This window comes from Melanotaenia boesemani, chromosome 13 (assembly GCF_017639745.1).
Source record: "Melanotaenia boesemani isolate fMelBoe1 chromosome 13, fMelBoe1.pri, whole genome shotgun sequence".
NCBI lineage: Eukaryota > Metazoa > Chordata > Actinopteri > Atheriniformes > Melanotaeniidae > Melanotaenia > Melanotaenia boesemani.
In genome coordinates this window covers 33488489-33502587 of record NC_055694.1, presented here as the reverse complement: position 1 = coordinate 33502587, position 14099 = coordinate 33488489, and the positions used below count along the sequence as shown (strand labels likewise).

At 40.6% G+C, this 14099-nt stretch overlaps 1 protein-coding gene across 1 annotated transcript in view; it reads right to left on the bottom strand.

The window, feature by feature from the left end:
- LOC121651685 (glutamate receptor U1-like) overlaps window positions 1–7568 on the bottom strand; it is a 53435-nt gene extending 45867 nt beyond the window's left edge. Inside the window, exons 1-9 of the mRNA XM_042004050.1 lie at window positions 7546–7568; window positions 7075–7270; window positions 6910–6985; window positions 5231–5262; window positions 2691–2870; window positions 1017–1240; window positions 671–768; window positions 346–563; window positions 34–253 (exon numbers count right to left, since the gene is read on the bottom strand). Coding sequence (XP_041859984.1) covers window positions 34–253; window positions 346–563; window positions 671–768; window positions 1017–1240; window positions 2691–2870; window positions 5231–5262; window positions 6910–6985; window positions 7075–7270; window positions 7546–7553 — 1252 coding nt within the window. The 5' untranslated portion in view covers window positions 7554–7568. The remainder of the gene's footprint in view (window positions 1–33; window positions 254–345; window positions 564–670; window positions 769–1016; window positions 1241–2690; window positions 2871–5230; window positions 5263–6909; window positions 6986–7074; window positions 7271–7545) is intronic.
- Window positions 7569–14099: the final 6531 nt, after the last annotated feature.

Genomic DNA, 14099 nt, shown 5'->3' with positions numbered 1-14099 from the left:
TCAGAAACATCCTCGCGGCTCCAGCTGACTCACCCAGAGGTGCTGCGATGCTGTAGGCCCTCATGGAAATGATTTCCTGTGAACGGGTCAGTTTACAGTAGCGAGCCACTGCCAAGTCCAAGGACACCGCTTCACCGATGAAAGCAAAGTTTCCCTCCTGGGCACGACGAATGCCCTCCTCCATGTTGGAAACGAAGCTCTTCTTACGCTCCATGTGCTGGTAGATCCGGCGGTACACTGGGTTGTTGGAATTCTGGTAGGGAAAGTAAAATAAATACTTTGTTATCCTGGATTTAATTAAGTGAATCTATTAAAGGCTCAGATTTTTTCAGGAGAAGATTGTGCCTTAAAGAAGTGCATGGTGGATCCAAATTCCAGTGTGCCGTAATCAATCACGTCCTGGTTAGCAAGATCTTCGAAGCTACCGATAGAGATGTGTTTGCTCTTGGAGTTCAGCACAGAGTTAAAGTTGGCAAAGTAGCAGGCGAGCAGCAGCACTGCAAATATCCACCAGATGGCGCCAACTACACGTCCAGAGAGGGCTTTAGGGTGAGGACCAGCACCTGAGACCACAAGGAAAATTTAGCATCAGCTACCATAAAAAACTCAGCTTCAGCCTGGGAAATGATCATCACAGCATCCATCGGCTTAGCAGAGGCTGCCGCGTTACCTTGCAGGGTGAGCGCGCCTGTGATGTACCAGAAGCTGTGCAGCAGAGTGAAGCTGTGTTCATCCGTTTCTGGGTTGGCCCACTCAGAAGGACTGATCCTGAAGAGAAGTGACAGACTGAAGGTACAGCTGAGGCAGCAAAATTCATTAAGAGATGACAGCAGAGAAACAAGTCGAGAGCTTCTGCCAAGAACACATACATACAGACACAAAACAAAACTTTCGTGCAATTTAGCAATCCAGAAAATTAACCGATGTGCTTCTACAGGCGTTTCTGTGCAGAAAATCAACCGTGTGGACACCCAACAGTGATTTTTTTCTTGTTATAATTCAAAAGTTATATTTACCTGCTCACCAGAAATATGCAAAGACCCGTTAGCAGGAAAGCGACGAGAACGCCGACCCACATGTCGGTGGAGAAGGGTGACAGCAGGCTGACAGTGCTGTCCTCTGACTCAGAGTCTTTGCGCATGATGAAGCTGAGGCCTGTTTGGATGAAGGGGGTGGTCATGTCCACAAACTGCTCTCTCAACGCAGTGACGGTCAGAGGGGCCACAGCCAGGTCCGCCTCCTGGTGGAGAGCACAGAAAGATGGAAGCTGCAGCACATTCAGTTTTCTCAGTTTCAATTCACCTTTTCTCTGCCATATAATGACTTCGATAATAAAGCTGTTAAATAAAGTAAAGGTAAGTAGGTTAAGTTCAAAGTCCTAGATGCAAACAGTTACTGTTATATGCCACTGGAAAAATAAATCTCTAAATTTGTCTGAAAAAGTTGGGGGTTTACACTTATTACTATATGTTTAAGTTTTTGTTTCATGTATATTTTATAAATATGACCATTAATTGTATCTGTAAACATGTTAAACCAGGAAGTAAACTTTTCATGTAAAATGGAGTAACGGGTAGGACTACATAAGCCTTTACTTCTTCCTACTCCTTTTTGAATGGTTGGCAATGTTTCATGAAATGTGTAATAATTCCATGAATATGCTAAAATGTTTGAAATAAACATTCATTCAGTTGTTCAATACTAACACAAAGGCATAAAGCTAGCAATAACTAGGAGAGGAAAGTCACATCCTGCAACTACTTACACAAAACGGCCTCCAACTGTACATAATCATTTTCCACACACTAATGATGTTTTATATTAGGCAATCCAATTAAACAGAAAAAAACCAATGGTTGTATAACTGTTGTGGCCCCGTTGTGGCTAGCACACAAATAAAACAAGCTATGCTGTGCATTAGTTGTTTTGACTGAACAATTGAAGTTTCAAATGTGTTTGTGTTTAACTTGATCAAAACCTGCATTTTTATTGGTATTACTTAAAGGTATTCTCTAAGATTGAGAAATTCATAATAATGAGCTGTGGCGTTAGTACTGCTGGAACATGCTAACTTAACATTAGCATATTCCAGCAGTTTTATATAGTTGATCCTTTCTGTGCTATATAAGGTCAAAATAAATAAATAATTTTAAAACAGCAAGTTTACAGTAACATTTTGAACAGCATTACAGGCCATTATATACCAGTGGTGATAAGAATACATCCACATGGTAGACCTATCCACTGGAAACATCAAGCTTCGTAGATTCAGGAGTCCTCTAAACAGCAATGACTGTCACTCCAAGTATCAGCTTCTCTCATGAAATTGATCTTCTAGGCTACTTATTAACTAAAATCGCTCCCTCTGATCAGTTTGATGTGTTTGAAAATAACTCCATGGTAAAAACATAAAATTTGCTTTAGAGAAAAATGTGAGACTTGCTGTGACTACATCTGTATGATGAGTGCCTTTACTGGGAAAGGATCCTGCATGGGATCAGTAGGTTTACAAAAGATTGTGACATACTGATATGAGTAAAAATGTAACCTCTCCACACAAACATTCATCTAATTGATTTGTTCGTGACCGATGCTTGCTAACTTGGTCCAAGAAAAACTTCTATATAAATATACTTTATTGCACTTATGTGTAGCTAGAAGCACAGAGTAGTCTGTGGTCCAGGACTTACCCCTCTGATAACCTCACCGATCATACCATTCCAGTTACCACTGGAGTCCATAACTCCGTATCTGTTGTCTTTCACCAGGTGCACGTTGTACTTGAAACCCAGCTTCTTGGACAGCTCTGAGATCAGGTCAATACAGTAGCCCTCAAACTGTGAACCCTTGCTCATGACGTATGGTTCCTCCTGAGAAGATAGGACAGATTGTCAGTGGGTGGATTCTTGTGGGAACATGCTTATAGTTTTGATGATGAAGATAGACATTGTTTTATTGTTGATTATTTAATGTATTTATTTGTCATGTCTTCCAACAACCCCATGGGTACTGTGTACTGATTATGTTTGACACTGTACTTTGACTGTATGGAATAAATAAAGTTTTCTGAATCTGACATTTAAAAAAAAAAAAAAAACTATTGTGGAAGCAGAAATTGGTTCTTTTGTGTGTAAATTGTTGGTAATCCTCTAAGACTGGTTATAGGAGAAAATGTTAGCATTTTTGGACTGCAAACAGTTTATAAAAACAATCTCACATCCCAAAAGTTCAGACATTTTCTAAACATATCAGATGTTGAAACTGAGACATTTTACCAATTTCATTGAAATTATTTTGAATATAATGGCAGCAACACATCTGAAAAAGTTGGAACAGGCTGATGTTTGCCATTGTGTAGCACCCCCTCATCTTTAACCCGCTAGCTTCATACATCTGGAAAGCACCCGGACTTGTTTCCTGTGAAGCCATGCTGTTGTGATGGATGTGGAATGTGGTTTAGCGCTGTCTTGCTGAAATCTGCAAGGCCTTCCCTAAAAGAGATGTTGTCTGGATGTTCACAGACAGTGATTTCTGGAAGTCTTCCTGAGTCCATGGAGTGATTTCCATTAGGGAGTCATGTCTGCTTTTAATGCAGTGCTGCCTGAAGGCCCGAACATCACAACTATAGAGGCTTTGAACGTTGGATTTGTACCATGCGCACAGAGATTTCTCTTCATTCTTTGAATCGTATGACGATGTTATACACTGTAGATGGTGGGATCTTCAAAACCTTCACAATTTTACAATGAGGAACACTTTTCTGAAACTGTTTCACAGTATTTAGATGCAGTTTTACTCAGATTGGTGAGCCTCTGTTTATGTTTCCATCCGAGAGACTCTGCCTCTCTGAAATGCTCCTGTTGCTGCCATCAAATTTAAAATGAGCTCATATTTTTCTTTGAAATAATCAAATATTTAAGTTTCAACATCTGACATTTTGTTTATGTTCTGTTGGAAATAAGATATGGGTTGATGGGATTTAGAAATATTTGAATTCTGTTTTTATTTACATTTTACACACTATACAAACTTTTTGGAACTGGGGTTGTACACTATGGATCCACAGTTCAGAGCCATTATTCCTGCTTTAAACACCATCTATAAAAAGAGGTATTTTCTTAATAACAAACAATTTCAGAAATATTTCAACTCAATAGTGCCAGAACTATATTATCCACCTAAATATTATGTCCTTTAAAAGCTCCTCTTAAATTGATGCAATAGTTGTACTAAATGGCAATTTTTAACTAAAAAGAAAAAAAAAAACTTTTACTACCTGGTCTCAGCTCCTCAGTGTTTTTGACTGCTTGAATTGCTTGAGGCATGGATGTTATTAATGGTGAATATTATTCTTCATCAGTCAGGCTCCAACCTTCTTGTCCACCAGGAACACATCAGCTTTATACCGCCGTGTGGTGGCACCACTCTGAACTCGTTTCTTTTTCAGCTGTTCGTGATGGTTCATGTTTAGCTTTCCTGGATGGAAATCCTTAGGCTCATTTCTTTCATTTTACCCTTAAAGATCTACTCCTGTTTTCCCCAGTTTGTTTATCCATTTCTTTTATTGAACACTTTTTATTTGTTTAGTTTTCTGTCCTGTCACTTTGAGGTCTTCCTCCATCAGCCTCTATGTTTGTCTTGTACAACTTGCTCTATATTTTAGAAACAGCTGACTGGAAAGAACCAACATCTTTACTCGCATTCTGAGTTGAGTTTAAAAATCCTTTCTAATGTCTCCACAGACAGCTGTCTTGCAGACATTTCCTGTTAATTAAGCGTTGCAACGGCGCATTCAGCACTCTAAGTAAGCTCTGATTCACAGTGTAGTTATTTGCTTTAGACATTTTTCCATGTACATATAAAAAAATGCCATTAATTACATTAATTTATAAAATGCTGATCTGTTTAATAAAATAGTTTGGTAGTTTCATCTTATTTGTGATTTTCTTTCCAAAATCCTGCATGAGGAATGATAAAATAATTGTGGTGCCATTTAAACCAGTATTAACACAATACAATGAAGCCAGATAAGAACAAGACACCACTGGAATACTGAACTTGTTTTGTAATAAGGGCCTCAGGAGGCTTGTTTCGTGCTCATGCAGCTTGACTCTGGAATGAGTTTGCATGATATTAGCTGCAGTCAGAGTTTAAAAGAAAGCCCTTCTTGTACTCTTGACTCTTTCACAGCTGCCATTCTAGCTGGGAGAGATGTACAAAGAGAAAATACCTTTATAGTGGTGATGGATAACTCCTTGGCATCTAGAAAAAAAGAGAAGAAAAAAACAACAACAATGGATTTTTGATTCCTATAATGAACCATGTCAATGCAATTGAGCATGAGTACAAAATGAGAGGATTTAGTCCATGCCAGTCCTTTGGCTGATTAGTGGTACGGTTTCATGTCTACAAGCTTCTGTGCAGAACCACTTCTGAAAGCTAATGAAGTATTTTGTTGCTTTGAATCCCCTTTGTGTGTTTTTTTCTAAGTCACAGTAGTAAATTAGCCAAACAGCTCCTGGAGTACAATGACTGTTTTGTTGTAGGTTGTTTTTCAGGAGACTTGAGAAAGTGGCTCCATACTGAGGGGAGGTTGCAAGGTATAAACGAAGGGGGTAACCGGGCCCCTGGGATGGGATCAAAGTAGGAACAAAAAGTGGGAACCCCTCTGTCCATGTAATCAGAGCAGTCCCCCCCTTCTACCCATCCTCTTTCATGACTCTTGACACTCACAGTTGTTTTCTCTCTGCCATAACTGACCAGTGGCTTTCCCAGCATGTCTAGCAGGACCTAACATGTACTGCCAGGGTCGGTCAGAGAAGAGAGAGGGGATGAGCGGAGGTGCCAGGGGTGCAACTTCTTCATAACTGCATGCCATAACAAAAGCAGGCTCGGCTGGATTATATACAGCCCCTGACACACTGTCAACCTCCTCTAGAGAAGATGGCAGCATCTAAAATCTGCGGAGATGCCTGTCACTTCTCCGCCTGCTTGCAGAGTGCTCCCCCCTCGTGGTTAATTGATTTATCACAGTGCTTTCTGGATCGCAGCACGGCTATAGCCCCTCTGCTGGTGAGAAATGGGATGCTTTTTTAGTGAAAGGTGCCCCCTCCGTGCTTTGAAAGGACTCCAGCAGTCCAGCAGGGATACAATCAAATGTGAGGGATGATTCGGGGGCATGACCTTGTCTCGTAGGTCTGCCAGCACCCACTGGCACTGAAGTAGGCATAGACTGTGCAGACAGTCTGCAAAGGCAGGGCTAAAGGAGGAAATGATCTCACTGACTTGTGGCTTCAATGTCTGCCAAAAGCAGAGTTTGATCGCAGTTTCGGTTGGAGAACATAAAGGAGCACACTGAGAGACAACAAGCACATACCCTCACCAATCTTTAGGGCCTTAGTTGAGGTTAGAGAGCGGCCCTTTTCTCAAAACCACCCTCTGTGCTGGGGCAGCTGCTCAGATACTTTGCAGTGGGTCTAGTGAAAAACACGAGTGATTCATTGTGATACCTTATAAACTACAGAAGCAGAAGCATTTTTTATTTGTGATGTGGTTCACTCACGTCCAGCTTTGCCACACCAAGGAGGCGTTACTCTAGGTTGAATTAAAGCTGGTCCCAACTTTTAGCCTGATCACTCTAATGTTAACTGTGCCACAATGCAACACACTCCAAATGAGACCCGCTCACATGCAGAAACATTAACAGGGTTAGTGCAGAAATGCATTTGTGTCTCTGTGTGTCTCCGTCTTATTTAGAAATGCCTGCAGATGTTTGTCTTTTGTCTGTCATGACCATAAATCCAACCATTTTTAAAAATCTCTTTCAGCAGACATTGACTCCTGCAGTAAAACATGTGGTGCTCAGCTCTGACATTTTAGATTTTAGCAGTGGATCTCATCAGCGCTTACCTGCAGCGGTGGCCCGTGCAATCAGGGCTGTCACACACAGCACCAAAACCAAGCAGACCCTCATGCTGCCTCTACCCTGAAAATGATAAACCAGTTCAGACATGCATTTACCAAATGGTCTGAGTCAAAAAGAACTTTAGTGCTAAACTAAAAAAGGTTCCTTACCTCAGCGCAGTCAGGCTCAGTGTGGATTAAATCTGAGTTGTTTATGGGAGACAACTCCAAAAAATGTCTGAGATATTCACAGCGGGTCTCGAATGAGGGCAGCTGGAAGAACTGTGCAGCAGGATGTAGTTGGGGGTTTATATAGGGAACACAGAGAGGGAGGAGATAAGAGCCAGGACTGTTGGGCAGATGAAGTCTGGGGAGAGATTATATCAGTTTTCCGGGGATGGATGCATTCCTCTTATGAAAAACACTCCCAGTTCCAATGATCACACTTTTATTAATTAAGAAGATTTTAAGTAAAACCCCATTTTCCCATTTAGTAACAGCATGTGAGCTTTTTCTAGTTGGATATTTGTAGGTCTGATAAGTTTACACAAAAAGTTACAACACTTGTTTGTACAGTTATGCAACAGAATCTTAGAAAAAGAGCAAAACAGAGGCGAGGGGTGGATTGTGGTGTAGGCTTACTGATTCATGGAGGTCCCAGTGGCCAGAAGCCATTTTCAACATTTTTTCCCTCCAAGCTGACTCACACAGGGGGTTCCTGAACATAAATCTAATAGCGTTATACAACAGCTGTGAAAACATCTGTTAATCCCACAAAACCACTGAAAAGACTCTTACCGGCAGTTTGAGCGCACAGAGCTTAACAGAGGCACCAGTTCAGACTCTACAGCCCCCACCCCTAAACTTCCAACCCTGCAATAAAGTGACAAATGATTTCATAACTCACTGTTTTTGGAACAGGGTGGACAAGATCTGTCTCATTTCTTTGTCTTTGCAAAACTCCTGTTTGGCATCCTCATTAACCAAACTGATTTATTTGCACAAAACTTTAAAAAAAAAACAAGCAGTGATTTCATCTTGAAAGGAAAGAGTGCATTCAGTTTTGAGACAAAAACATTCCCCCAGGCCTAAAGTGCTCAGTGAGGTTTCAGTTGAGGGGCCAAGATGTGCCAAATTGTCCAGATAAATACGGCTTTAAGAGGGACTCATGGTTTTCCTGGAATCCTAATGAAGCCATCTTTTGTGTTTGTGTGCTGGCTGGAGAAGAGTCTGTGGCGCTAAAATGAGCATGTCGCGCTTCACAAAGTCTAAGAAGGGCTGGCAGAGCCTGACAGTGCACCAGAGGTGGCCGTCAGCTTTGGAAAGCACAGATCAGACAATGGACAAACCTCTGAGTGACAAACCAGTGTCCTGAGAAAGCAGGGAGGGCCTGCGTACACTCCAGAGCCTGTGTCTGGGACCGAGAGGCTTCAAAGAGGGAGATGTTGTTTACATTTTAAGTGTGCAGAATTAATTTGTTTTTCTAAGAGTTCTCACAGGTTTTCCTGAAACCCTAGCATGTTTTTCTTATCTCCCTCTGGACTTTGCATGAATCCATAACTACTAAATTAAGTTTTAGTGGATGTCACATTGTTTTAACCCTCATGTATCACTGCGGATGTTTTTGCAGCATTTTAGCATGTTGGTGCGTATGGCACAATGTTTTTAACTTACTCTCTATCTTGACACACTTTAGAATTCAACTATTAAGTTTTATAATAAGTTAGCTGAATACTGAATAGAATTTACTATCATCTTGAGTCACTACAGACAAAATTGTCAACTTCCATAAAATAAAATGCAACTGCTACTAAAGATTTTACAGATTATTATTAGCTTCTTTTTTTTTTACATAAATGCCAGAGTTAAACTTTTATATATAGAAGCGGGGGAAGAGGGTGGACAGACTTCATCAGGGCAGCTACAGACTAAGAAAGGAAGTGATTATGTCCTCTGTCTAACAAACACATATCATGATGGTGACTTATTAGAGAGACATGAGAGATAAAACATCTTTACATGAATAATCTGGATCACAAAGTAGAAATATTTGCAACAAGTAAGTTGGTTGCTTTGGGATGCATTGCAGCTTCTCCAACTAGCAGTTCTGGTTTACTTGTAGTGGTAGATTGGATCTTGGTCACAGTGCTCCACCTACACTAAGTGATGGAGCTAGCTCTGGCTGGCCTACGGAACACAGCCCACTCAGACTCACAAAAAAGCCTGAGAGACGTGTCCCAATTCAGGGTCTGCACACTTCGAAGTGCGCAGACTACGTAGGCTACATTTATCTGTTCTTCACATCCAATATACATTATCGTCTAGTTTATAGAAGAATATAATACGAGTGGGGGCACGACACAACAGTTAATGAGGTCAGTGATGAATCTTATTGCTACTGGCAATGATTTATTTTTACTTTTGAATAATATTAAAGAGGTGTTTTTCTTAATGGCAGCCTATTGCCACTTGAACTTGAATATTACTGCATGTTTGCCACAGAGCTTACAACTGTCATTTGTTAACTGTTGTTCATGCCCAATATACAGTTTATATTCCAGTTTACAGAAGAATATAAGGTATTACTAGATGACAGTTTAAGATTATGTCAAGTGATGATTTGATATTTGTCTTTTTTTAATATAAAGATATTGCTTAATGTTACTTTATATAGCTTCAGAAATGTGTTCAGGATTGTTAATTTTTGGACATAAGAGTTAAATAAAGTTGTTAAGCAAGAAGCTATAGACTTGAGTGGTACATGTTTTGGAATTGTATGTTGAAATGAGGCCAGTGTCACCAGCATCAGATTAGTGTCACCATAATCAGATGGAGTTTTGTTTGTTTTAAACAAATATATTTACAATATATAATATGTTCATGCAGTTAAGTTATTAAAGTCATAGTCTCTTTCATGCTACAATGTGTTTGTTATATTTAAAAAAAAAACATTTTTTTAATGGAGTACAAGTGAAACAGTACAGAAAACGAAATAAACAGCATACATGTGTACTAAGAATGCCAAATAATGATATAAAACTCTAAATACATATTAGACCAAATCAATAAAATATATTTTGCTCTTTATTATGTCTGAAGGTGTTCATTAAAAGAAAATGTTAACTGGAAAAATGCCTATAGGAGGTTGCACTGTAAATTGTTTAAAAGCCAAGACCTTGGTCTTTAATGACATAACTTCAGGATTTTTAAAATAATGAACTTTTACTTTCAAAATTAAAACCTGTTTTATCCAAATTCCCAAGAATCAGTGAGCTGTAGTACCGACCCTGGTACTACTTCTGCAGTACCGACCCTGGTACTATTGCAGCTGTACCGACCCTGGTACTACTGCAGCTGTACCGACCCTGGTACTACTGCTGCAGTACCGACCCTGGTACTACTGCAGCTGTACCGACCCTGGTACTACTGCTGCAGTACCAACCCTGGTACCACTGCTGCAGTACCAACCCTGGTACTACTGCTGTAGTACCGACCCTGGTACTACTGCAGCTGTACCGACCCTGGTACTACTGCAGCTGTACCGACCCTGGTACTACTGCAGCTGTACCGACCCTGGTACTACTGCAGCTGTACCGACCCTGGTACTACTGCTGCAGTACCGACCCTGGTACTACTGCAGCTGTACCGACCCTGGTACTACTGCTGCAGTACCGACCCTGGTACCACTGCTGCAGTACCGACCCTGGTACCACTGCTGCAGTACCGACCCTGGTACCACTGCTGCAGTACCGACCCTGGTACCACTGCAGCTGTACCGACCCTGGTACTACTGCAGCTGTACCGACCCTGGTACTACTGCTGTAGTACCGACCCTGGTACTACTGCTGCAGTACCGACCCTGGTACTACTGCAGCTGTACCAACCCTGGTACTACTGCTGTAGTACCGACCCTGGTACTACTGCTGCAGTACCGACCCTGGTACTACTGCAGCTGTACCGACCCTGGTACTACTGCTGTAGTACCGACCCTGGTACTATTGCTGCAGTACTGACCCTGGTACTATTGCTGTAATACTGACCCTGGTACTACTGCTGCAGTACCGACCCTGGTACTACTGCAGCTGTACCGACCCTGGTACTACTGCTGCAGTACCGACCCTGGTACTACTGCTGTAATACCGACCCTGGTACTACTGCTGTAATACTGACCCTGGTACTACTGCTGTAATACTGACCCTGGTACTACTGCTGTAATACTGACCCTGGTACTACTGCTGTAATACTGACCCTGGTACTACTGCTGTAATACTGACCCTGGTACTACTGCTGTAATACTGACCCTGGTACTACTGCTGTAATACTGACCCTGGTACTACTGCTGTAATACTGACCCTGGTAGAGCTGCTGGAACGATGATCTTGTTAATGTTGCTGTGGTTTGTTGATGTGCTTTAAGTCCAGATCTGAAGTTTTTTTAAGCTTGAATTTTGAAACTTGTTTGTGTTTTAATGTTTTTATCCAATGTGTTTTCTTTATCCTTTTCTTTTGCTTTTAATGTTAAATTATGCTTCTTGTATTGTGTAAAGCACCTTGACTCATCCTGTCGTTGCTGAACAAATAATCTTACCTTGATGTTTCATCTCTCATCAGCCCAAAAATAAAAACAGTTTTTACTGTTGCAGCAAATATTGCTGTTAACAAATTATATTTATGGTAAACTGACATCTAGATTATTTGCTGACAAAATGACACAGTTTGAGGCTCTGTTGTTTTCCAGCCGGTACACACTTCATTAACCCCTTAAAAGTCATTGAGTAGCAAATATTATCGAATTTTAATGTCACCATTTAACAAACATGCTTTAAATGTACTTGATTTTGTGACGTATATATTAAGGTGTAGTTTAAAAAATGTACTTTTTTTAAAATAAAACTTTATTTAAACTTAATACGACTCTTCTGAGGTTGCTGATTCGCCACCGTCCTGTGCGCAATGAATTGTGGGAGAAAAGAGGCCGTGAAGGATGCACCACCAGCATCCTTCGTTTGAGGCCAAAAGAAGTGCGGATTTGAAGATCTGAATGTTTTTTTTAAGCTTGAATTTTGAAACTTGTGTTTTAATGCTGTTTTTATCAAATGTTCTTTCTTCGTCCTTTTCTTTTGCTTTTAATGTTAAATTATGCTTCTTGTATTGTGTAAAGCACCTTGACTCGTCCTGTCGTTGCTGAACAAATAATCTTACCTTGATGTTTCATCTCTTATCAGCCCAAAAATAAAAACAGTTTTTACTGTTGCAGCAGATATTGCTGTTAACAAATGATATTTATGGTAAAGTGACATCTAGATTATTTGCTGACAAAATGACACAGTGGTGTTTCAGATTACCATGAGATGATGAGATGAATGATGGAGTCCTGCTGTGATGGTTGCATCCAGTCTTTTGATGAGAGTTGGAGAGAGAAATCCTGGTCTGGTAGCTTCTAGCTGTGTGTGGATATCTGTCTGTATTGAATATTAGGCTTTGTTGATTAATTAGGGATCGGGGATTCTGAGGGATCTTTCCATATAAAAATATTTATTGTCTTTGCAACTGCAGAGTTGCCTGCAATGCCATGCAAAGTTTCAGTGGTGAGTCAGCTGTCTGCTGGGAGAAAGCGTCGTGTCTTTCATGTGTTTGCTCTACAACATGGGAAACACTCCCATGCTGTAGATATAACATTAGAAAAAAAATTGCCAATCGGCTTGAAAAACATTTCTTTGAAATTCCATTCAGCACAAAACCATGAATCTGAGTTCTCTGAGTTCTGTGTAGGACTCGATTCCTGACAGAGAGCAGCAACTGAGTCATTTTGTCTGTTTGATTCAGTTTCTGTCTGGAAGCAAACAGCCTCTTGCTGTGATGAAATTACATCTGCTGATGGACTTACTGTTTCTCTCTGTTCAGTATTAACTTGGGAATTCCTTGTGTCTGATTGTGGTGGTGGGACACATGAGTCATTAGATTCAGGACGTAAGTGATCCCTTGTGATAAAACTATGCTTAAGGGCATCACTTGGTGTGATACGTTTGGTTGGATCTATTTCCAACATCTTCTTGAGAAGATCAATAAAAGCCAGAGTGTCCTCAGGGTCATCAGGTATACTGTGAAACCCTGGCAGCTCATCTAGAGAATTTATCCCATTACAAACGTAATGACCATCATCCCTTTCCCTGCTGCCATAATATTCCTCTGGTGTCTTTAGCCGCCAAGCAAAACCAGTAGAGTCTTGGCAGGGAGTAAAATATTTTGTTGCATATAAACCATTCTCAAAAAACTCATTCTGGGGCATTCCTTGCAACTGCACAATGGTTCTCATCATTTCATATTCATAACTTTTAGAAAACAGATCCCGAAAAATATACATTTCAACCAAAACACAAGCAAGAGACCACATATCAATTCCTTCATCGACTGGAAGGCCTAAAATGACCTCTGGAGCCTTGTAACCAACAGGTTGAAGCTTTGCACCCACTGGCAATGCGGATTTCTTTTCAGCTAAACCAAAATCGATCAATTTTACTTTAAAAGGCTGTAACTGGTGATTTACAAGCATTATGTTGTCAGGTTTGATGTCTGTATGAATAATTTTCTTGCTTTTCAGTGCAGCCAAAGCCACCAGCATCTGCTGAGCTATAAGTCTGATCTCAGAGAGGGGCAGCAGTGAGTTTGTCCTCTGCATCAACTCAAAAAGGTTTTGGTCCAATAATTCGAGCACAAAACAAATGTGATGTCTGTGTTTGAAACCGTCGTACAATTTAATGAAATTGTTCCTATCAGGGTCGAGTTTTCTGATTTTCTTTAACATTTTATACTCATCTTTTGCCACAGCGCGATGTTGTCTCTTCAAAACTTTAATTGCCACGGCTTCTTGGGTGTCCATTTTAGTGCCTCTAAACACGTCTCCATAAACTCCTGAACCCTGGAATTCGGCGATCTGATACCGGCCACGTTTAGTATTTATAATTGCTGGCATTTTTCTTAATTCTTTCTGATTTTCCACGCGTGTATCTTGTGTTCTTCAATATTTCTCAAGAAGATTCTCAAGAAATAAAACGTTGCTCCTATTTACACGTATCCTGCCTTTGATGCAAAAGGATGACGTGTGCTGGTATGAGTTGCCATGGCATCGCCACGCCTCCTGCCTTAGATGCGAAAGTATGACGTGTGACATGTGAATTGCCATGGCACAATACAGCA